The sequence below is a fragment of the Bactrocera neohumeralis genome, chromosome 6, assembly GCF_024586455.1.
Source record: "Bactrocera neohumeralis isolate Rockhampton chromosome 6, APGP_CSIRO_Bneo_wtdbg2-racon-allhic-juicebox.fasta_v2, whole genome shotgun sequence".
NCBI classification, from domain to species: domain Eukaryota; kingdom Metazoa; phylum Arthropoda; class Insecta; order Diptera; family Tephritidae; genus Bactrocera; species Bactrocera neohumeralis.
The window spans coordinates 64,719,588-64,744,298 of record NC_065923.1 but is presented as its reverse complement, the minus strand read 5'-3'; the positions used below and the strand labels follow the sequence as shown (position 1 = coordinate 64,744,298).

Below are 24,711 nucleotides of genomic sequence, written 5' to 3'. Positions count from 1 at the left end.
CATGGCAGCCATTGAAATTTCTCGTCGCGTCGTCTTTGCAAAACAAAAACTGTGTGTGTGATCTAAAAAGTCGCAAAACTTACTAATTTAAAGTAAAAAATAGACACAAAAATGTTCAAACGCAAACTGTGAATCCATATTCGCGTAAACGTGTTTATATATGTGTAAAATTTGTATTATTCGCAGCAAAAAGGACGTTTGAAAAGTAGATTCACATAACAAATTTTGCATTTGTGTTCGTATAGATACTTGCCTAATTCCTCACACTATTTCGCTGGGAGGCTCCTATTTTGCTGTTTTCTGTGCTAAAATTATTTAAATTTGTAGGGTGAATATGACATCACCCTCGCCTGCTAACAGTCCAATGCCTCCTCCCCAGGCGCCACCAGCACAAAGCCCCTCACCTTCGCCGCACAGTCCTTATCCACATCAACAAATGTCGCAGGGGCCGCCAGTGCAGCAAGGGCCTTCTGGTGCAGGCCCATCAGGTCCACCACATGGACCGCCACAACAACCGCATATGCAAGGACCGCCACCACATAGTCAACACGGTCCAATTCCACCCGGCGGTCATCACGGCCCCCCGCCTCCTCCTGGTCATCCTGGTGGTCCATATACACATCCTATGCAGCATGCACCACCTCATGGCTCTCCGCATGGACCACCACAACATCAACAACACGGTGCAATGCCGCCAGGACAACATGGTGTAGGTCAGCATGGTCCACCACCACCACATGGGCAAGGTCCTCCAGGTCAGCATGGACCACCACCGCCAGGCAGTGGTGGTGCACCGGGTAGTGGCCCGCCAATGTCACATGCCCCACCACCGCATGGCGTACCGCCACCACACGGACCACCTGGACCGCAACAGCAACCGGGTGTACAAGGAGCGCCCCCACCGCATATGAATGGTCCACCAGGTCAAGGACCACCTGGTCCGCCAGGTCCACCCGGACCGCCACCACAAGGACATCACATGCCACCGCATCATCAAAGCATGGGTTCGTATTTGCATATATAATAAATTTTTTTCGTACATTTAATTGCATAATATATTTTACAGGCCCGCATATGGGAATGCAAATGGCGCCTCAAGGTCCGAATATGCCACCAATGGGTTATCAAACACATGGAATGCCGCCAAATGTAAGTTCTTTTTATAATTTTTATTTTTAAAACACTCTATACAAAAGTTTCGCAAAAATTAGAACCAGTTTTATAACAAAGAAATTATTTAAATGTGAAAGTCAGTGCATCAGCCTCTTCAATTAAACCGACCATGATTTTTACTAGTTCGGGCGAGGTTGCGGCTGTCAAATCGGGTTTCATAATATTAAATTCCCCTCCTTTGCTATGATACAGCAAACCACCGGCTTCACGTAATATCACTGCGCCAGCAGCTATATCCCAAGGCATTAAATCTTCAACATGGTAGCAATCAAAGCAGCCGCTTGCAACGTAGCAGAGTGTCAATGCGGCACTGCCCATGCAACGTGTGCTGTAAAGGTGAACGATTTTTTGTGAATTACTTTATAATTATACAAATTATATGCATACCCTGCGCTATGAGCCGCGAGTTTAGAGAGGCGCTTCACATACTTATCACGAACTGATGCGGCGTGAATAATTGAAACTTCAAAAGCTAGAACTGCATCGTTCATCTGAAATGTACAAATAGTGAAAGAAAAAAAATAATATTAATATTTAAAAATTAAAATATTTTTTCTAAAGTGCATTTTAGTTCGTTTATCTTCTTATTGCAAATAAATTGTTTGCTTATACCTAGAGAAAGGTTATAAAGATATTTATTACTATCACGAAACGAAATCGCATATTAATATACATATGTATGTCGCCAGAGAGCAAATATAAACAATGCAAACAATTATTTGCACATTAACGTAGAATCTGCGCTTATGTTGAACGGTTACTATTAAAAATTAAAGGTTTTTCGGGTTCTTTTCTAAACATATCGCATTACCGAACTTTACACGGATTGCATTAGCACAAGCATTGTCATCTCTGCTCTGCTTTAATAAACGATTTAAGGCATTTTTATACCCATGAATATCAATGAAAGGATTGCGAGTTTAAAAAGTTTGAAAAAAATAATTATTTGATTAATTAAAATAATTTATGTAAATTAGTGAGTAAAATATTAGAATTTTTTTGTAAATCATAGTGTCAAATGTATAGTTTTCAGTTTTGCATTGATTATCAAGTTCTTGTATAATCTTTATATGGAAACTTTTTTATTTTCGAGACATCTTCACGAAATTTATTGTGGTTTGTTGCCCAGAGTAACGCTACAATCTCCTAATAAAATCGGACTACTATAGCATATAAAAGCCATACAAACTGGCTTTTGTTTGTTTATGTTTTTGTCGTTTTCGTTAATCGTAGTTTATCGTTTTCTAATACGTTAAGAAAACCTCCTTAAAGATAACAAATTATCTATACTAACATTTTCAGTTTAAATTCCGTTATACACCCAAATACATATTTGTGAACATTCAATTGAATAATACTCACTTCGGTACATTTTCTCACATGAATACGTTGACCATTCAAATATGCGCCATGACCCTTCCATGCCGAATACATTTCATTTGCAATGGGATTATATACAATACCCACCACCAATTCCCGATTTATGGCCAAACCCACTGATATGCACCAATGTGGTATGCGGTGTATGAAATTGGTGGTGCCATCTATGGGATCAATAATCCATGTGGGTGCATCAGTCAACTCAGGTAGTTTGCCGCTCTCCGACGCACTCTCTTCGCCGATAAATTTAGATTCTGGAAAAGCTGTTTGCAAACCATCAACCAGTATATCCTCTACTTTTTTATCATATACAGTTACTAAATCGTAAGCAGCTGTTTTTTGTTTATAATCTGCATCAGCAACGCCGTAACCTTCACGTAGTAGTGGACCACATTTCATAACAATTTCCAATGCAACATTATAGTAGTTATGTATTTTTATATCATCACTTGTATTTGACATTTTTGTCGTTGTTTGTATTGTGCGTTTACTATAACGTGCGGCCAGTGGGTAGTCGTTTATTTTTTGTTGTAGCTTTGATGGGAAGTAATTTTTGAAGGACAATAACGTCGTAGTATTGTTGGCGGTAGCGACGTGCGTATGTCTTCTTATTACACTATACTCGTTTGGCTTGCTGTTTGTTACAGCTCGTATTGTAGCTACTACACCCGCTGTGCCCTTATTGAGCAAGAACTCTTTACACTGATGTATCGCCAACAACTGACTACTTAGCGTCAGCATTTTCGTATAAATTTGCGATTATTTGTTTTAAAACTTAAGATGAGCGTACTAGAAGAGCGCGAGAACGACGAAAAAATGATAAAAATGGGTTGTGCGCACATCGGCACATAAAGCAGTGGCGAAAACTAACTACTGGCTGCAATTTTTTTTTCATGGAGTGATACTGAATTTTGTGTTGTTTTTTTGTGTTTATAAATGTGTGAGAGCAAGTTTTATCACGTTCTCTTTAAGTGACTTGCATAAAAATAAATAAGGTAGAAGATTTTTGTTGTGTACATCCATATCAAAGCATTTAAGTATTATATTTTTTTTTCATTTTTCTACATTTATTCGGTCAAAAGTTTTTATTTTGTGTTATTAAAGTTATAAACACCACTTTAACACAAAAATAAATTTTAGTAAATAATAAAATGCATAACCAAAATAAACAAGAAATCAAAAACGTTAAATTCTTTTGCATCGCAGCCATAATACCCTTTACAAATAAAAAAAGGTATTTTGTATAAGAATTTGATTTTGTTCACTAATTTGTATGGACGCAAGCTATATGTTATAGTGGTTCGGTCGGAACACTTTGTTCAGACATTGCACCATTGCCCATTGCGAAATAATCCATGCTAAACTTCGTGTATCTTTTCAAATAAAAGAGTTCTAAATACAAGAATTTGATTTCGATCGTTCAGTTTGTATGTCAGCTATATGCTATAGTGGTCCGATATTGGAGGTTCTGACAAATGATTAGCGCTTTGGGGAGAAGAGGACTTGTGCAAAATTCGATATCTCCCAAAGGAACTGGTTTGCATATATGTATACAGATAGGTGGATATGGCTAAATGTTGTAGCCGCAGAATTATGCCGAGTTGACAGTTTTTGGCCGGATAAAAATCCGAGTCCATTCCGTGGACGCTACTATCTTGTGAACGGCTGCGACATGGCTAAATCGACTCAGCTCGTGACGCTGTTCATTTATAATTTATATTTTATAGGATTTCCGATGCTTTTTTCTGGGTCTTACAAACTTCGTGGTCAACTTAATGCACTCTGTTCAGGCTATAAATATTACTCACATGCATTGTCTTAGCGCTCTCATCGTCTTTTTATCTTATCTTTTTTGCCATAAATCTGAATTAGATATGGGCAACTTGGTTTTTTATTTGTTTAGCAATTTGCATAGAGACTTAAGCTGAAGCTGAATGAGAATATGCAATAAAATTATAAACTACCTGCATATATAATAAGTAGATCGAACACACATGCATACAATATACATATATGTACATATGTATGTACAGCTGCGAGTAATGAAATAGTAGTGTGTACCAACACTAAATCTTTTTCAATTGTTAACAATGGCTCTGGTTGCATTGCAAATGTAAAGCTATAAATAAAAAGAATTTAGTTCATACAGACAGTATACGTTTTATTAGTCAAAACTTTATGTCACATGAAAATTAAGTGGAGCTAAAGCAGTAGTGCATAGAAAAAGTTATCTTAAATGATCGTTGACAGATATACTTGAAGTACTCTCTCTATCTATACTTAGTACTTGGTAATATGACTTTTATTTTTAGTTACAACTATTCAACTAGAACATGGACATAGCATTATACTGGAGCCACTATGTTTTAAAGCTTTTGTGCTTCCCCATATACTCTCGAGGCACTTTCCCGTCATAAAGTATAATTTTCGGCTCTTCAGTCCAAGTATCTTCACAATATGAATTAATTCGTCCCGGATATCTGCAACAGATACTATTGGTCGGGTTTTGACATACATACCTGACAGTATTTCAGTCGCCAAAGTTATTGTATTGGAGATCATTACCCTTCTGCACTTTTTTTTTAAGTTTTGCTGCTTATATAAGGTTACTAATCAATTTTCCTTGTTGAGAATTACAAACATCGCAACACTATCTGTTCAATTTCAAATTGAGTGCAATAGGTACGTTCCATATTACAGAATGTTATTCTAAAATTGATTTCAATTTCCTATGTGATTCGAAATATATGTATATGTATAAAAATTTAGGTATTTAAAGTATGTCCAGTATTATTTCATTGCTCGCAGCTGTATTTATATATATGTATTCCATTTTTTAATTGGAAAAATTCGCACAGTATATCAACATATTTACAATGAAACTTGAGAACTTTTTGTAAATATTACAACAACATTTTTTTATATATATATAAACAGATAGATATGTTTGCATGCATGTATTCAACACGAAATTGAACATTTTTGCATTGTGTACGAATTTCGCAAGCTTCATTCCATTTATTTAATACATATCAATACTGATTTTAAATTTTCTACAATTTCGTTTTTCCATATTTGATATTAATTCCACAATTCATTTTATTTCCAACCTTTAACTAACCTCTAACCTTTATCACTTATTAGCCACTATTTTTACCTTATTTTGTTTTTTTCAAATCACAATTTTTAGGATATTTTTTTTAAGTTCTCATATATCATCTCACAATTGATATTCTGTTATTTGATCAGCTTCATTGATCAAACCAATCACATCTTGCGCCAGTTCAGGTGTCGCTGCTGCGATGCAATCCGGTTTCATAATCGAAAATTCGCCACCTTTTGAATGGCACACTACGCCTCCTGCTTCGCGTATTATTAACGCGCCGCCTGCTATATCCCAAGGCTGTAGATCCTCAACAGCGAAACAATCAATGCTGCCGCGCGCCACATAGCAGAGAGATGCAGCAGCGCTACCAATGCCACGGCAACTAAATGTGCAGGGAAGGATTGAAAGTTTTTAAAGTAAATAATTATATATTCCATTCCATTACCCGATGGAATTGGCAGTCAGTGTACACACCCGTTTCATGTGCTTATCACGTATAGCTGGTCTTTGTATAAGTGACAGTTCGGTTCCAAAAATACCAGTTTTCATCTGGGAATGATGGAAAATAATGGAGAAAAATTAATAAATTAAATTAAAAGTTACTTATTAATTAATTTCAGTTATTGAAATATCAAACAAAAAAAATATTTTTATAAAAAAACTTAACTTCGAAATAAATTATCCTCAAATTATTTACACGTACTAGTGCTAATAATATCTAATTATTCTTATCTACTGATAATTCACAAAACTTGATATCAAGTTCTTTACTCTCTATAATACTCCTCACTTATGTTACTCACTTTCGTACACTTGCTCACGCTAATGGGTTTTCCATTGAGATATGCACCATGTCCTTTATATGCTGAGTACATCTCATTCACCACTGGAATATACACTATACCAACCACCAACTCCTTATTAATGGCCAAACCCACCGATATGCACCAATTCGGAAAACGGCGTATAAAATTGGTAGTGCCATCTATGGGATCAATGATCCATGTGGGTGCATCTGTTAATACCGGCTCACTATTGTTTTCCGCTGTACCTTCCTCACCGATAAATTTCGTTTCGGGGAATGCTTTCTGCAATCCTGCGATGAGTAGATCCTCTACCTTCTTATCATATACAGTTACTAGATCATAGAATGCCGATTTCGTTTTGTAATTAGCATCAGCTTGTGCATAACCTTCACAAGCGACCGGGCCACTTTTCATAACCAATTCCAAGGCGACATTATAGTAGTTACGTATTGTTTCTGCTTCAACGCTGTCGGACATTTTTAGTTTATATAAATAATATAAAAAGGGTTACGAACTAATTTTCTATTCGTTTTGGTTTATAATTTTTATTTCCGTGTTTCTGAAATATTTTTAGGTATTTGCTCTTCGCACAGCGACTTTTTCGAGCGATGTATCGCTTCCAACTGATTGCTGAGTATTTATGTTACAAAGCAGTACCGCATTGACTAGGCTCTCCAAGCGGAGAGACTCAATTTGAGGAGCAGCGTTCGGGGAAATTTATTAGTGTGAGAGCGTCTGCACTTTAATTCTTTTCTCAAATACAATAAACATTAAAAATACAACAAACAAAAACAGAAATAAATAATTGATAAAAAATCGCTACTCATCAGAGCCGTCTTGCCTTAACAACTGTCATTGATTAGTCTGTTTTTGTTCACCATTCGCATGACGTTTTGTCACTTCCGCTCTAACAGCTGATTGCTGCCGTAGCGTAAATTTTCTATGCTATTTACATTTTTTATTTCTACTAATTTTAATAAATATAAATTAATGCAAAACAATTTAATATAATTCAAAATGTAACATTTTATTCAACAATTTTTATTTAATTATATTAAGAAAAAAAAATATTTAAAGAAATTTGATATTACAAAATTTAAGTACATAACAATAAGAAACCTGCTAGCCCAAATTTCAACTTTCAACCAAACTTTATAGCTCCTCGCCGCCCACAGATTTCTCTTGATCGGCTTTCCTTATGAGCTCTTCCATATCTTTGCGCAACGACTCGGTGCCAGCGCATATTAAATCTGGTTTCATAATTTCAAATGGTCCGCCATAGGGATGTGTTACCACGCCACCGGCTTCGCGTATAAGCAAATAACCAGCAGCACAATCCCATGGGTACATGTCTTCGATGTGAAATGCATCCAAGTTTCCGGCAGCTACCATGCATAAGGAATCCACGACACATGCATAGGCGAGTAATCTGAAAGTGGCAGAAAAATAATTTCGAGTGTGGAGCGTAATTGAATGCAAAGAGATGTACTCTTTAACTTTGTAAAGAGCTCAAAGAGCGCGATTTGGCTTTGTGTTTCTTGTTTTATTTCTTCTTGATTTGTTTTTGTTTTTTCTCTTGTGATTTTGGTATTGTTCCTTTTGCTTTTGCAAACTTTTTATTTTTAATATTTTTTATCATTAGCTTGCATATTCAAATTATTTATTTTTTATTGTCGCTTCACAATAATTTCAGATCAATATAAATCAGTTGTAAATGCTGTGTTTGTTTGTTAAGTCGGATAGCGTCAAAGAATTTGATTATATTGTATTTCTTGAAATGCTCTGGGCAGATCTCATGCAGATTGGTTTTTAGGGGGCTAAAGATGTTGAAATTATCCCACCATCTACATACATATTTGAAGATTATATTTTAAACTTTTTTATGTTCAGTGCCAAAAACAGCAAATTATTATATATATTTTTTGTTAAGGCTTCATATAACCAATTCAATAACTTCCATCCTCTTTCTTGTTTTAATGGAAAAAATAATATTCAATTAGGAAAATAATAAGTACGTGTTAATAAATATAATAACAGGATGAAGTATGATAAAAAATATACAATATTAAAAAAAATTAAGGGAAAAAATTAATTGATTTTATTAAAAAATAAATGCTAAACAAAACGGAAGTATAATATACGAGTATAATATACATAAATAAAATAATTACAGAAAAAAATTTTAAAATTTAAATAATTTAACTTACTTTAAGATAAAAAAAAATATTTTTTTCAAAACTCGATTCAATGGTTTTCATTCTCCTTCTTGACTTGATTGAAAATAACATATAAACAAAAAAAGTAAAAAGGAAGAATTTACGACAACAATTAAATGAAAAATTATTCATAACAGAAAAATAATGATTAAAACAAGTAATATTAAATATAAAAGCAGACCAAAGTATGATATATATAAAATAAAAACATGGAAAAAATTTTTAAGTGAAAAAAATTAATTAATTTAAATTAAAAACAGAAATGTTGAATAAAATGAAAGCATAATATCATACAAACAAAATATATAGACAAAACTTAAAATTGAAAAAATATAATAAATTAACTTCATTTGAAATTAAAAAAAGATGATATTAGTAAAAATAATAAAATGAATAGTAATTTAAGAAATAATATTAATTTCAAAATAATAATGATTATTAAAATAATAGTAATTTAATTTTTTTTTCGCTCTAACTTAAACAATATTAAAAATAAAATTATCTTTATCCGCAAATGATTTTATTGCCTAATTTGAGAAATACGTGTTCGTAAATCCCTTTGCACTTATCTTAAGCTTGTTTAATATATTAGGTTGCTCTTTTTGATGCTATAAAAAGAAAACCGTTGACCTTAAAATTTTCTTAAATTGAATAAATATGCATAAGATCCCCTTAAAAATTAATCTGTTTCCTTATTGCACAAATGACTTACATGCGAAGAGATTAATTATACAAATGGTAAATGTTGCATTAAGGTCTTATCAGATCTCAGTTTATGGACATATACTACTGTGGCAAAAAATAGTAAGACTTTTTAATTTTAATTTCGCGCGAAAACCCATTCGTCGAAATTACTTTTTTTCTATGACTATCAGTGACATCAAAATAATCATTAGTGTTTAGCATAGTACTTTTGTATCTCGGAAGTACATAAAGTGTATTCGGCGATTTTTACATTGAATGGAATTATTCAACAAACACGTTCTATTAAATTTTGTGTGGGGAATAAAATTTTTGGTGGTCCGCTCCGGGGAAACAGTTTTCGAGCCAATTGAAGACATTAAACGTGAATCGCTCGGCGTTGGCACAAGTGTATCGAGGCCAATGGGGATTATTTTGAGGGGACGGAATAGATTTTGAAGAATAAATTTAGAATTTTAAAATAATGAACAAAGTCTTACTATATTTTGCTTATAGTAGTACAACCAAGGACTGTCAACTCGGCACCATGCCTCGAAATTACTTCAGGAATGTTTTCTGCCGCTACAACGACAACAACACGTACATAAGTTTTTCGCACGAGACTTGAGTTTCGTCATTATGTTTTAACTATTTTGTTTAGTATACAATTTTGCTGGAAATCTGTCAATAGGTATAGAACGTCTATGTCAAAAACATGTCTAAATTTTGAATTTGGTTTGACAGCTACCGATACCGACATATATGTACCCCTAAAAAACCACCCTGTATATGTAAAATAAATGAATTTTGTTAAGATCTCTTTTCCAGAAAAAGGCTGAATGTTGTGGGTAAATATTTATTGAAGGCTTTCCGACCTGCGACATACACAGCTAAAAGCTCCTATTCTCTACTTAAAATTGAATATATGTAAATAATATGACTAGGCACATACGATGTTTGTTATGTAAATTTACTACCAATGTCTAAAACTTTATCTCTTACCTTCTAGCAGACGCGCCGATATGATATATCCGTTTTATATGCTTGTTACGTATTTTATGAGCGTGTAGCAACGACACCTCGTATGCCACATTCGCTTCGCTGATCTGTGAATTTTATGAAAATTTATTGCACGCATACACAGTAAATGCTTGACATTAATTACGCCATTTCAAGTGACTTACTTTAGCAATACTGCTAACGTGTATAGGCTGCCCATTGCAAAAGGCGCCGCCACCCAGTTTTGTTGTGTACATTTTCTGCTGCACCGGATTGTTGATGATGCCCAAAACGATTTGTTTATTCACCGCCAAACCGATTGAGACGCATACGTGCGGTATCTGTTTGATAAAATTCGATGTGCCATCGATGGGATCAATGATCCAAGTCGGTGCATCCGTTAGCGCTTTTGTTACATGATTATTTTTGGCTGTATCCTCTTCGCCGATGAACTTATGCTCCGGATAGCGTGCCAATATTTGTTCAATTAGAAATTCTTCGATTTTATTATCGTAATCAGTGACCACATCGTAGAATGCTGTCTTGATGCTGATCTGCTTGCCGACCTCCGCATAACCCTCGAGCAATAACTCGCCAGCGCGCTGCGCAAGCGGATACATAAAGTCGAAAAATTCGTCGATCAGCTGTGGGCTGGCCATACCTGTTTGCTTTGGCTATTTGGTTTTTAAAATAATAATTGTTCGTTAAATTGAAATTTATTTTAATTTCTTGATTTCTTGTCGCGCTTTATTAAGTGTCTCGATTTGTATGTATGTTTTTACTACCTATATTTTACTTTTCCCTCACAAAGCTATCTATGTGGACGCAAAAAATAACGTTTACAAGCTTCACCAAAGTTCAGCACTCAACTGAATGGAATATATGCTTTTGCAGCTGATTCCACTCGCTCAAACGCTACTGATTCATAACGATTGTTGTATCTCCTTTATTTCCACTTTTTACTCTGCGTTTGCCCGGTTCGTTATTTGTTTTTTCTTCAAATTTTAATTACGATTAAATAAAAATTCTCACCGTTCGTCGGCAACAGAAGCAGCTCTGGGTTTGCCATCGTATATATTAAAATGTTGTTTGAGAGCGTAAATCATCGAGTCATTACTTTGATAAATGAAAGTCAGAATTGCAGAAAAATATTGATGTTATTTAACAAGTGGGTGCATTTATCAGTGTTTGAGCACTGACGCTATTAGTTTGCTATCAATATTTGCTTGCGAAAATGCTGTCATAAATTTTGAAAGAAACTGTATTGGTTATAACAGTTGCCATAGAAAATGAAGCGAAATTCATTTGTCAGCCAAATCTGTAGCATATATAACTTCTTTTGACGTTTTCCTGTTCTTCAAACCCTTTAATCAGCTCGTGCTTGAAGTTTTAAGTTTTGTTGTCTTCTAGAACATATCCTTACCTCAAGCCATTTACACAGAAAGTGCTATTTACAGTATGAAACGAATACCCACCTCAAGATATTTCACCGAAAGGTTCACTTATCGTTTACAACAATTACTGAAAATCTTGGAAAAATTGCAAACATGATATGCTCTCACTTAGCTTAAGTCGAGTTAAGGGTTTAAAGCCATTTATTGAATTTAAAAAAATGATATTTTTGCACATATATCGAATGGACATATTTGAAATTGAACTGACAAATAGTTTCGGAAATATGACCGTATTTCTAAAAAAAATTTTGACATAGCGTAATCGGCTTCCAACACGAAACCCGTTTTTCTCAACACGCTGTCGATTTGGTTTTTAGATTTGAGATAATTTTAAGCAAACAAAACATTCTTGCCTACTGACAACATTTTTCTCACGTTTTGTCATGATTTTTCTTGATTTTGTTTCACGTGTCTCCCCGTTACTAACGAAAATGGCTAAAAATTCTAAAAATAATTGAAATGCCAATTTAAAAAGAGTATTTGTTGGTTTAAAATACTTCAAATCGAAAAATTGTGCGTTTTCTTGTATAGTTTTTTTTAGTAACGAGCGCACCTTCGTAAAACACAAATATTGCATAACCTTTTTTCTTTGAGTTTCCGTTATAAAAAAGTTAACTAAAATTATACTAACGATATTTTCGATTATATCATAAAGGTTGAATACTGCATTGGAAACTTTCAAAGTGTTATTACTATATATGTACATACATATGTAATTGTTTGCATTTGTATGTATGTTTTTCGGTTAGCTTAGACTGGTATATTCTCTTGTAAACTTAGTTATCTTATGTTATGAGAGATTGTTTGAGCAGTTTAAAGAGATTTATCAACCTTATTACTAGATGAAAATAAATTGTTCAAAATTATAAAAAAGTTTCGGTCGAAACCTAGAATCTTAAATATTTGTGGAAACAAAATTTGTTGAGTGTCGCAGGCATAAGAATGCTCAAGAGTAACCAACTAACTACACATGGAATAGCAACTATCTGACTCTATTATTTTTTTTTCTTGTTTGCTGTATACATTTTTGTATTCATTTAAAATTTGATGGACCTTTTAAACAGCAGTTATATTAACAAAACTATAATACCCCGTGTGCAGCATGTAAACTCGGGTGTAAAGATGTACCATATATGTAATAGGAAGTCGTGATTTGTTGCTGTCATTTTTTCATATTTTCCAGCGTTCATTATAGGTTAAACGCTACTGCAGTTATCTGTAAGAAGCAATTCTTATCAAAGTTGTAGCACTGGAAAATAGACAAGTTTTTGTTTTTACTACAAACCATATAAAAATAATATACAGTGTGTAATAAAAGTGGCGTGTCACATTGCAACAACGAAAACGACAATTAAAGGATCATCAACACAATGTATTGTGAAAGAGATTTGGTAAGATTCACTTCTTAAACATAAAATTTCTATATCAGTCAAGTCTTTTTCAAATATATCGAGCCAAATATAAGTGGATAATCGATAAACGGTTATCGTAGAAACGGTTTTATTAATAAAGCGTATTGACTAAATCTTTAGAGAACTGAAAACGGGTTTAACTCATAAACTTTATGTCAAAAGTTCCGGAAAAAGTTACAAAATATGCTGTGTTTAAGAGTTCAGTTTTCGTTTTAAAATTTGTTTTTTTTTTTCCTTCAAGGAAGCGAAATCCTGTAAGGCGGTATTTCAACAAAACTGTAATATATTTCAAACGAAAGTCTAAATTTGTGATGGTGGCATTTAAGCTTGTCAATGCGTTATCATGACAGTCTAAGAGATCTGAATTTGGAGATTCGGCGTATGGTAAACCAACATAAGCGGACGAAATGGATAGAGCACCTGAAGTCCTGTAACCTCTCCACCGGTGTGAGTAAGCTTTGGGCTACTGTCAAAGCTCTGTCTAACCCGAAGAGACATGACGATCGAGTTGAAGTTCAATTCAATGGTCATGCCTCTTTGGACCCGAAGAAGTGCGCGAGCTATTTTAGCCGGCAGTTCACACTGCACCCTTCGGTAGACAAAGCTAAACGATGGGTTAACCGACGGCTGCGCAAAATGCCAAACGACGGCGCGCCACTTACTTTCACCGATGAGGAGGTTCAGGGTGTCATCAACAAAGCAAAATCATCCAAATCCATTGGCCCAGATGGAATCAACATGCTAATGCTAAAGCATCTAGGCTCGACGGGAGTAGGATATCTCACCAAGGTCTTCAATCTGTCGCTGACCACTCTTCAAATACCCGATGTGTGGAAAGTCGGAAGAGTGGTCCCACTACTGAAACCTGGGAAACCCGCCAACAAAGGGGAATCTTATCGACCGATAACTCTCCTCTCCCCAGTAGTGAAGACACTTGAGACCTTGCTACTCCCGACCTTCACTCACCACCTGAGCCTAGCCAGCCACCAGCATGGATTCCGAAAAGTGCACAGCACCACCACAGCACTTAGCGTCATAAACGCCCAGATAGTTCGTGGCCTCAACCAGAAACCACCCTGCGAAAGAACGGTCCTCGTAGCGTTGGACCTGTCAAAAGCTTTTGACACGGTCAATCACACAACGCTACTGCAGGACATCGAAACAACTACGCTCCCTCCAGGGCTAAAGAGGTGGACCATGAACTATCTGAGCGGTCGCCAGTCCTCCGTACTATTTCGAGGTAAAACATCTAAACTGAGAAGAATTAAACAGGGGGTTCCGCAGGGTGGTGTCCTCTCCCCACTACTGTTTAATTTCTACATCTCGAAACTCCCACAACCACCAGAGAGAGTTTCCATAACCTCGTACGCTGATGACTGTACGATATTGGCGTCGGGCAATGGAATCGATGGCATGTGTTTGAAGGTAAACAGCTACCTCTCCGACCTTTCTCGTTTCCTCACTGCACGAAATCTCACACTTTCCCCCACCAAATCCACAGCGACCATATTCACAAACTGGACGAAGGAGTATAGACTTGAGCTTAACATTGCGGTCGACGGCGTCAAAATTCCGACTGTCAATAATCCTAAGATTTTAGGTGTAACATTCGACAGTCTATGCTCCTTCTCTCCTCATACGACCGCGATTATCGCCAAGGTACAGAGCCGCAACAAAATCCTCAAGTCTAGCCGGCAGCACATGGGGAAAAGACAAAGAAACGTTGTTGGCAACATGCAAGGCAATCGGCCGGCCGGTCCTCAATTACGCAGCTCCCATATGGTCGCCTGGATGCAGTGGCACGCAGATGAGGAAAGACCTGTCAAAGCACTGCACTCCGGACCACTACAGGATGTCTTTTGATGTCTCCCATTGAACACCTCCACAGTGAGACGCTTATGCTCCCAGTTAAGGAGCATAATGAACTCCTCTCCAAGCAGTTCCTGTTGGGATGCTTCCGCAGAAATCACCCTTGCAGTCATCTGCTTGGAGCGGAACCGCCTCCTAGGAGCATCAAAAGGTCATTCCTGGATTACGTCGACGACGTCGTACAGTACGCCGACCGGACTTCGGACGCAACTAACTTTCGACAGGTACTGACCGCCATTCACAGCGGAGCCATCAACACCTTCACCGACTCCCTCCCCGTGAATGGCGTTCTTGGAGTCAAACCACCACCCATCGCAGACGAAGAGCTCCAGCTGCCGCGAAAAACGCGTGTGACCCTTGCGCAGCTTCGTTCTGGATACTGTAGCAGGTTAAACTCCTACTTATCCAGAATAGACCCTGACATACCCAATGTATGTCCTGCATGCAACGAGTCTCCGCATGACACTGACCACCTCTTTGCATGCCCTACAAACCCCACCCATCTAACACCTTCCTCCCTTTGGTCCGACCCCGTCGAAACAGCACGTTTCTTGGGCCTACCGTTAGATGACATCGACGACAACACAAATGACATTTACCATCCCAACGGGGATTGAATTTCCGTTAAAACAACAACAACATGACAGTCTAAGGAACCGGAACGGAGCAGGACTGTCAACTCGGGACTATTCCTTGAAATTGCTTCAGGAATGTTTTATGCCGTTACAACAACAACAATATTTTGATTAGGCGTATTTGATCTCCTACTTTTCTGCTCGCTATAATTTATACTATCACTTCTTTGTTCGATTCGGGACCTTCCAAAGTTTGGCATAAACAAACAATATTCCCATGCACGTAATTTGCTTCACACAGTATCTCGTCTACTTCGATTTCTTATCACAATTTTAATTTAACAGCAATGATTTCCTTATTTCTCTAAATTAAGAATGGCTTGTGACTTTTGCAACTTAGTATCTCAGTATGACTCATGAGCAACAAATAAATCGAAATATAGCGGATAAAATATGGTATCATGTGGGTGAAAATTATGCAGATATATATGTATGTATGATAAAGTAAAATTAATATTTCTTTGGTAGATTTTGAGCAATAAACTCACCCAATACCTTTTTAGAATAATCGAATAAATATATAATATGCATTGTAATATCTATATTGTTCCCATCTTAATTTCGTGTATTAATTTTTCCAATTTAAGGGTCCACCGGCTCCCGGTCAGGGCCCACCACCCGGCGATCGTCCTGTACAGGAAAGTCTTACCGCACTACAACGCGCCATTGATACGATGGAGGAAAAGGGACTGCAAGAGGATCCACGCTACTCACAGTTACTCGCTATACGCGCCACCTCGAAGCATCAACATCTCACTGGCAATCAGGTGAATATGCTGCGCGCACAAATCACCGCCTACCGCTTGTTGGCGCGCAACAAACCGATTTCCATGCAAATGCAGCAACAATTAGCACCACCACAACCACAACAGCAACAGCAGCAGCAACAACAGCAGCAGGGTGGCGTACCGCCTGGACCACCCGGACCGCCGGGACAACACCCTGGGGTGCCAGTGCAACAGCAACAGCCGCAACCCGGACCAAGTGGTGCACCACCACCAGGCGCTGCCGGCAGCGCGGGCACACCACCGCAATGTCCAACACCGCCGGCAATTCCATACACGCAACAGCAGGTACCCGGTGGACCAAAGTTACAGCCACCACAAACACAACATGTGCAGCAACCAGTAATGCCGCCAGGCGCTGGCGCACCACCAATGCCACCGCAACCAGATATGTCGCATCAGTTGCCGAATGGTGCTGGTGGCAAACCGAATGCCGGTCCACCGCCACCAATGATGGGTGGCAGTCAGCCACCGATTTCTTCGCCTATGCCAGCAACGATGGCGCAAGGTGTGCGTCCGGGCATGCCACAGGTGCCACCTGGCATGCCGCCACAAGTAACGCCCGGCATGCAAGCGCCCAAACCCGGCGCACCGCCACCACAGCAACCTATGCCGAAGCCCAATCGCATAACCACAGTCGCCAAGCCAGTTGGTTTGGATCCGATTACGCTACTGCAAGAACGTGAAAACCGCATAGCATCGCGCATTTCATTGCGCATGCAAGAGCTGCAGCGACTGCCGGCTACCATGCCGGAAGATTTGCGCCTACAAGCGGCCATAGAGTTGCGTGCGCTGCGTGTGCTTAATTTCCAGCGGCAACTGCGTGCCGAAATTGTACAGTGTACGCGACGCGATACCACGCTCGAGACCGCGGTCAACATTAAAGCGTACAAGCGCACAAAGCGTCAGGGTCTACGTGAGGCGCGCGCCACCGAGAAATTGGAGAAACAACAAAAATTGGAAGCGGAGCGTAAACGACGCCAGAAACATCAAGAATTCTTGGCAGCAGTGCTACAGCATGGCAAGGACTTTAAGGAGTACCATCGCAATAATAAAGCGCAGCTGGCTCGCGTCAACAAGGCGATTATGAATCATCATGCCAATGCGGAGCGCGAACAGAAGAAGGAGCAAGAGCGTATCGAGAAGGAACGTATGCGTCGTTTGATGGCCGAGGATGAAGAGGGCTATCGTAAACTTATCGATCAGAAGAAAGATAAACGTTTGGCGTTCCTGTTGTCGCAGACCGACGAATATATCAGCAATCTCACACAGATGGTGAAGCAGCACAAGGATGATCAGAAGAAGAAGAAAGAGGAGGAGAGCAAACGCTTGGTGCAATACAAGAAAGAGCTACTAATGAGCGGCGAATACATGAATATCGATGAAAGCTGCATTGCAGCGGATATGCGCGTCACTGTTGTTGAGCAAGCAACAGGAGCGCGTCTCTCCGGTGAGGAAGCGCCCATGTTGAAGAACTTGCACAACTGGTTAGAGCGTCATCCTGGCTGGGATTGGATTGAATCCGATTCAGATGATGAAGGTGATGCTGAAATGCGTGCAGCAGACACCAAGGAGCACAACAAATCAAAGGAGGAGCAGGAAGAGAAGAAGGCCGAAGAGGCAGACAGCAAAGAAGCAACCAATATGGAGGATGCTAAAGACTTTATCAAGAAGGTTAAGGTGGAAGATGATGAGTATCGTACTGAGGAGCAAACCTACTATAGTATTGCGCATACCGTACACGAAAAGGTGACCGAACAGGCAAGCATTATGGTTAACGGACAATTGAAGGAGTACCAGTTGAAGGGTTTGGAATGGTTAGTATCGTTGTACAATAACAATTTGAATGGTATTCTGGCCGATGAGATGGGTTTGGGCAAGACTATACAGACTATTTCGCTGGTTACCTATCTAATGGATCGCAAAAAGGTGAGTGTAAATTGTGTTGTTTTTATTGTTTATACTTAATTTTCATCTCTCTCTTTCCAAAAGGTTATGGGTCCTTATTTGATTATTGTGCCGCTCTCCACATTACCCAATTGGGTGTTGGAGTTCGAAAAGTGGGCGCCTTCCGTCGGCGTCGTCAGCTACAAAGGCAGTCCACAGGGTCGTCGCTTGCTGCAGAATCAAATGCGCGCCACTAAATTTAATGTGCTACTCACCACCTACGAGTACGTCATCAAAGACAAAGCAGTGCTTGCTAAAATCCAATGGAAATACATGATAATCGATGAGGGTCATCGTATGAAGAATCATCACTGTAAGCTTACACAGGTCTTGAATACACACTATATAGCGCCCTATCGCCTGTTGCTCACCGGTACACCGCTACAAAATAAATTGCCCGAATTGTGGGCTCTTCTAAATTTCTTGCTACCATCCATCTTTAAGTCCTGCTCCACTTTTGAGCAGTGGTTTAATGCACCATTCGCCACCACAGGCGAGAAAGTCGAATTGAATGAGGAAGAAACCATTTTGATTATTCGTCGTTTGCATAAAGTGTTGCGTCCCTTCTTGTTGCGTCGTCTCAAGAAGGAGGTGGAACACCAATTGCCCGACAAGGTTGAGTATATTATCAAATGTGACATGTCTGGCTTGCAGCGTGTGCTCTACAAGCATATGCAGAGCAAGGGTGTGCTACTCACCGATGGTTCGGAGAAGGGTAAACAGGGCAAGGGTGGTGCTAAGGCTTTAATGAACACTATTGTGCAGTTGCGTAAGCTTTGTAATCATCCATTCATGTTCCAACATATCGAGGAGAAGTATTGCGATCATACTGGCGCACACAGCGTTGCATCCGGTCCGGATCTGTATCGTGTATCGGGCAAATTCGAATTACTCGATCGTATTCTACCGAAGTTGAAAGCGAGCAATCATCGTGTATTGCTCTTCTGTCAGATGACACAGTGCATGACTATTATTGAGGATTATTTGAGTTGGCGTCAGTTTGGGTACTTGCGTTTGGATGGTACCACCAAAGCTGAGGATCGTGGTGAATTGTTGCGTAAATTCAATGCAAAGGACTCGGATTATTTCGTGTTCTTGCTGTCGACACGCGCCGGTGGTTTGGGTCTGAATTTGCAGACGGCCGATACAGTTATAATCTTTGATTCCGACTGGAATCCACATCAGGATTTACAGGCGCAGGATCGTGCGCATCGTATTGGTCAGCGCAATGAGGTGCGCGTTTTACGTTTGATGACAGTCAATTCGGTGGAGGAGCGTATCTTAGCAGCAGCGCGTTATAAGTTGAATATGGACGAGAAAGTTATTCAGGCCGGTATGTTCGATCAGAAATCGACGGGTAGTGAACGTCAACAATTCTTGCAAACGATTTTGCATCAGGATGACAATGAGGAGGAGGAGGAAAATGAGGTGCCCGATGATGAGGTTATTAATATGATGATAGCACGTAGTGAAGATGAGATAGAATTATTCAAGAAAATGGATATTGATCGCAAGAAGGAGGATGAGGAATTGCATCCAGGAAGAGAGCGTTTAATTGATGAATCTGAGTTACCCGATTGGTTGACGAAGGATGACGATGAAGTCGAGCGTTGGCATCAATACGACGAGGACACCATTTTAGGTGAGTTTCGCATTTTAATTCGTATATAAACTGATTAAAATCGGACGAAGTTAAGGAGGTTCAATTGGCTTTAAGTAATTTTTGATGCTATAAGCAAAATATGTGTTAATTTCGAAAGCAATTCAGTTTAGCATTGAATTTTGACATAATTTCGTTTCAAAATTAATTTCGAACTTAAAATCGAATACAATTTATATGCGTACTTGATGTAGATTTCGGAGTTAAATTTGAATAAAATATTTAAATTCGCACTTAATTATAAATTCCAACATATTGTCGATATCGAATTTAATTTCGAATTAAAATTTCTTTAAAATTCTACTTTAAACTAAAATTATGAAAATTTCGCATTTGAATTAAATTTACTACTTAAAGTCGAATTCGAATTTAAGTGAAATTTTGGAATTAAATGTCGAATTTGAATTAAAATTCGCACTTAATGTCAAATTCGAATTTAAGTGGTACAAAAACATCGCAATTAAGTATAAATCCACACTTACAGCCAGTCTCGAACATATTATCGAAATCGAATTTGAATTTCGAATTAGAGTTTCATTAAAATTCTACTTTAAACTTAAATTCTGAAAATTTCGAATCAAATATCGAATCTGAATTAAAATTCGTACTTAATGTCGAATTCGAATTTAAGTGGTACAAAATATCGAAATAAAGTCTAAATTCGCACTTAATGTCAGTCTCGAACATATTATCGAAGTCGAATTTGAATTTTATTAACTTAATTTTCTGTTATATTACCATATTGATAAAAAACGAAAATCAATTTGGTATTAAATTTTTTAACAATTTAATTTCATATTTTATTTCGAACTTTATATGAAAAACTAATTAAATATCGATCTTTAATTTAAATTTGTACTTAATGCCGAATTCGAGTATAAGTTGATATACAATATCGAAATTAAGTCTAAGTTCGCACTTAATACTGAATTCGAACATATTTTAAAATTAGAATTTAATTTGAAATTAGAATTTCATTTAATTTCTACATTCAACTTAAATACGGTTAAAATTTTTAAAATTCAATTATGAATTCGAATTTTCTTAATCTTCCAATATAAATTTCAATTCTCTTTCGAATGTTTTTCGAGAATTTTTTATTCAATATATTATTTCCTTTTTACAGGTCGTGGCTCCCGTCAACGCAAAGAAGTTGACTACACGGACAGTCTCACAGAAAAAGAATGGCTCAAAGCCATTGATGATGGCGCTGAATTCGAAGAGGAGGAGGATGAAGACGATGCTAAGCGTAAGCGTCGTAAACGTAAAAATCGCAAAGATGAATCCGATGAAGATGAGTTAATTATGAAGCGACGTCGGCGTCAAAATATCGATAAGCGCCTCAAAAAGCAAATGAATAAGATAATGTCAGCCGTTATTAAGTACACGAACGACGATGGTCGTGTTCTCTCTGAACCATTTATGAAGCTACCATCACGTCAGCGTCTACCCGACTATTATGAAATCATTAAAAGACCTGTGGATATTAAGAAGATCTTACAACGTATTGAAGATTGCAAATACGGTGACATCAATGAGCTGGAGAAGGACTTTGTACAGCTATGTCAGAATGCACAAATCTACAATGAGGAAGCTTCGCTCATCTACCTAGATTCCATTGAACTACAGAAGGTATTCGTAAGTGCACGTGCACGTGTAACGGCTGCAGCAGCAGCAGCGGCGTCAGCAGCCGCCGCAGCTGGAAATGAGTCTGCAAGTGGTGGCGGCGGTGGCGGTGGCACTGCAGCCGGCTCAGAGGCTTCGGACAATGAAGAGGAGGAAGTTGGCGATGATGCTTCGGAAGATGAGGAAATTGCCACCACATCCACAGCGTCGGTGAAAATGAAATTGAAACTAAACAAATCATTGGCTACCGCACCGTCCACGCCAATACAGGCAGCACCAGTGAGCACTGCTGCGGCTACCACCTCCAAAAAGCAAACGCGCCGCAAACGTTCACAAAAGAAGTATACAATTTTCGATGATGATGACGACGACATTGATTAGCTGCCATTGGGCGTGGTTTTTGCGCTCAGCGCACAACAGGATTGTGTGGGCGGGGGAGGTGGTGTGAAGGCAAAGGCGAAGGCGGCGAATTCGAAAGCTAGAAGAGTACATAAGAATTTGGCGCAAGATGAATATGATGGTGACGTCGATAATGACGAGTAAGCAGCATTAAAGTTGAAATCTCTCGCTTGTAATTCGTACAATTTGGCTTTCAACACAATTTTCTTCTCATAAACATTTCGTAATGGCTTCAAAGGCTAATAAACATAATAATTATTTAATAAATAGTCTTATACCACGTAAGTTATTTAGCGGAAAACGGGATTTTATTAATGTGCCGCCTTATGCGTTTTTTGAGTTATCATAATAAATTAAGTTATTATGCTATTCTCCTTCAATTACTTACTTTGCAGATTATCGATATTGTAGTTTTTACGCAGCACAATTTTTAATACATATATTTAACAATTTTTTTCTGCTATCTTAAACATAAACATGTATTGCAAATGCATAAGTACTATGATTGAGTGCGCCAGCGCAATGGAATTATAAATAAAATTAATAACAAATCAACATTGAGTTGTTTAATTTTGAGACCGAAGTATGAGTGTTAGCCCCAACTCAAAACAAAACAACAAAAAAGTTAACTTTTGTTGCTACGAAGCTATAATATCCAAGATATTTATCTTGATTTGGAACGGTTAGGTTGTATAACGATCTCAAAAATTCGTTAAATTTTTTTGGGCGATTGTAGCGTTGCTTTGAACAATAATATGTGCCAAATTTCGTAAAGATAACTGTCAAATAAGAAAGCTTTTCATATAAGAACATGGTTTTGATCACTGTTGTTGTTGTTGTAACGGCAGAAAATATTTCTGAAGTAATTTCGAGGTATTGTGCGGAGTTGGCAGTACTTGGCCAGATAAAAATACGGGTCCGTTCCGGCTACTGAGACCCAACTCTTGTGGGAACGATAGTTTGTATAGCATAGTGGCTGAGTTTCTGAGACATTCATCTGATATTTGCGTACATACTGATGGACATGCCTATAGTAAATCGACTTAGGGGTCTCAATCACAGCGGTAGTATATATGGGGAGTGAGCGGGGCTATACCCCGATTTCATCCATTTCCTCGAAGTTCTTATAAAATTTGTACTCAGCTGATTTGGTTGTTGTAGCTTAAGTGGTTTAGGAGATATGTACAACAAACTTGTTAGAGGGCGAGGCCACGCTCACATTTTTCCCCCAAGTGCCCCTTGCTACTGCGATCCTCTGTACCAAATTACAGCTTTATATCTTAATCTAGTGCCTAGTTATGACACTTTATATGTTTTCAATTAATGGCGATTTGTTAGCGTGGCAGTGGTCCGATTATTTGTACTAAGGAACCCACATACCAAGTTTCATCAAGATATCTCAACTTTTACTCAAGTTACAGTACGGACGGACGGACAGACAGACAGTCAACCGGATTTCAACTTTTCGTCATCCTGATCATTTATATAACATATATATAACCGTATATTTATATCGATTAATTTCAGGTGATACGTACAGCCGTTAGGTGAACAAAACTATAATACTATGTAGCAACTGGTTGCAAGAGTATAAAAAGAGGTCCTTTTTGTGGAGCCATAATTTTCTACAAGACTATGAACTTTGAAACATCTTAGAAGGCTCTATCAATCAATTTTTCCGAGTATGAAGTGAAAACTAAAAAAATTACATAAATCTTTTCTAAATTATAAGAATATTTTATACTAAACGGGCGCATCTAGTGTCAAACGAACCGAAAACAACCGAACTTTTGGGTAAAATACAACTTTTCTTCAAAGAGTTTTAACTGTGTACTCACATAATAATACAATTTTAAATTTTTTTAAACATTCGTCCGTTGTTTTTTTTTAATCCCAAAAATTGTTTTTTTTTTCGGCTGTCACACTAGGCGTGTCCCTTAAAGCATGATACCGGCTAAAACTGTTGACGGAATAGAATTTTTGGAATTATCTAACACGTGTTAGAAAGGTCTTCTTATGTTTGTCTTATAAACGTAGTCGTAAAATGTTATACATAATTGAAATAAGCGGAAAACGAGGATGATTCCTATGTTTTTATTTTTCTTGTAACTTACATATTATATTTAATAATAATTTCGATATGCTCAATTTCAAAATGCGAAATAAAATTTTTCAACTTTGGAGGTTAGATTAAGACTCAACTGGCAAATCTGGCTTATTCAAATGATCAGAATTAAAGTCGTTTTTGTTGCATAGTGTAATTTATATTTACTCTGAACTTATTGAATTGGAAAATTTGCTTTCATTAATCCCAGCGCGATGACTAAAGTTAAGTGAATGTAACAATTAAGCAGTTCCCATTCGTTCATAGCAAAATATATCATTTGCAAATATTTCACGATTGCAGCTGTTTTGTCATTCTTTAAAAAAAGTGTCAAAAAAGAAAAAAATCCAGGAATAAAAACATATTTTTTAACATCGTAATAAAAGTAACTTTTTGTAGCATTTATTGTTTAATTCTTGCTTGTGTGCAGGGTATAAAAACTATTTTAATAAATTTATT

General features: G+C 37.7%; 4 protein-coding genes across 5 annotated transcripts; 1 reads left to right on the top strand and 3 right to left on the bottom strand.

Annotated features, from left to right (window-relative positions):
- The first annotated feature begins 7 nt into the window (after positions 1-7).
- Positions 8-22,703, top strand: LOC126761660 (ATP-dependent helicase brm). The gene is made up of 5 exons (XM_050478012.1): positions 8-1,004; positions 1,067-1,149; positions 16,319-18,445; positions 18,509-20,105; positions 21,250-22,703. Exons 1-5 carry the CDS (start codon positions 335-337, stop codon positions 22,128-22,130), a joined length of 5,358 nt encoding a protein of 1,785 aa, XP_050333969.1. The 5' UTR covers positions 8-334; the 3' UTR covers positions 22,131-22,703.
- Positions 1,151-3,419, bottom strand: LOC126761674 (uncharacterized). The gene is made up of 3 exons (XM_050478031.1): positions 2,536-3,419; positions 1,561-1,664; positions 1,151-1,501 (listed from the first exon to the last, which is right to left on the bottom strand). Exons 1-3 carry the CDS (start codon positions 3,292-3,294, stop codon positions 1,234-1,236), a joined length of 1,131 nt encoding a protein of 376 aa, XP_050333988.1. The 5' UTR covers positions 3,295-3,419; the 3' UTR covers positions 1,151-1,233.
- Positions 5,342-7,300, bottom strand: LOC126761681 (uncharacterized). The gene is made up of 3 exons (XM_050478038.1): positions 6,463-7,300; positions 6,105-6,208; positions 5,342-6,041 (listed from the first exon to the last, which is right to left on the bottom strand). Exons 1-3 carry the CDS (start codon positions 6,940-6,942, stop codon positions 5,774-5,776), a joined length of 852 nt encoding a protein of 283 aa, XP_050333995.1. The 5' UTR covers positions 6,943-7,300; the 3' UTR covers positions 5,342-5,773.
- On the bottom strand, positions 7,467-11,292 carry LOC126761680 (inositol monophosphatase 1). Of its 2 annotated transcripts, XM_050478037.1 has the most exons (4): positions 11,147-11,292; positions 10,547-11,035; positions 10,365-10,468; positions 7,467-7,894 (listed from the first exon to the last, which is right to left on the bottom strand). In XM_050478037.1, the coding sequence occupies exons 2-4, from the start codon at positions 11,018-11,020 to the stop codon at positions 7,618-7,620; spliced, it is 855 nt and encodes a 284-aa protein (XP_050333994.1). In that variant the 5' UTR covers positions 11,021-11,035; positions 11,147-11,292; the 3' UTR covers positions 7,467-7,617. The 2 variants fall into 2 exon arrangements, with proteins under 2 accessions (XP_050333994.1, XP_050333993.1); XM_050478036.1 differs by having other exon boundaries at positions 10,547-11,292.
- Positions 22,704-24,711: the final 2,008 nt, after the last annotated feature.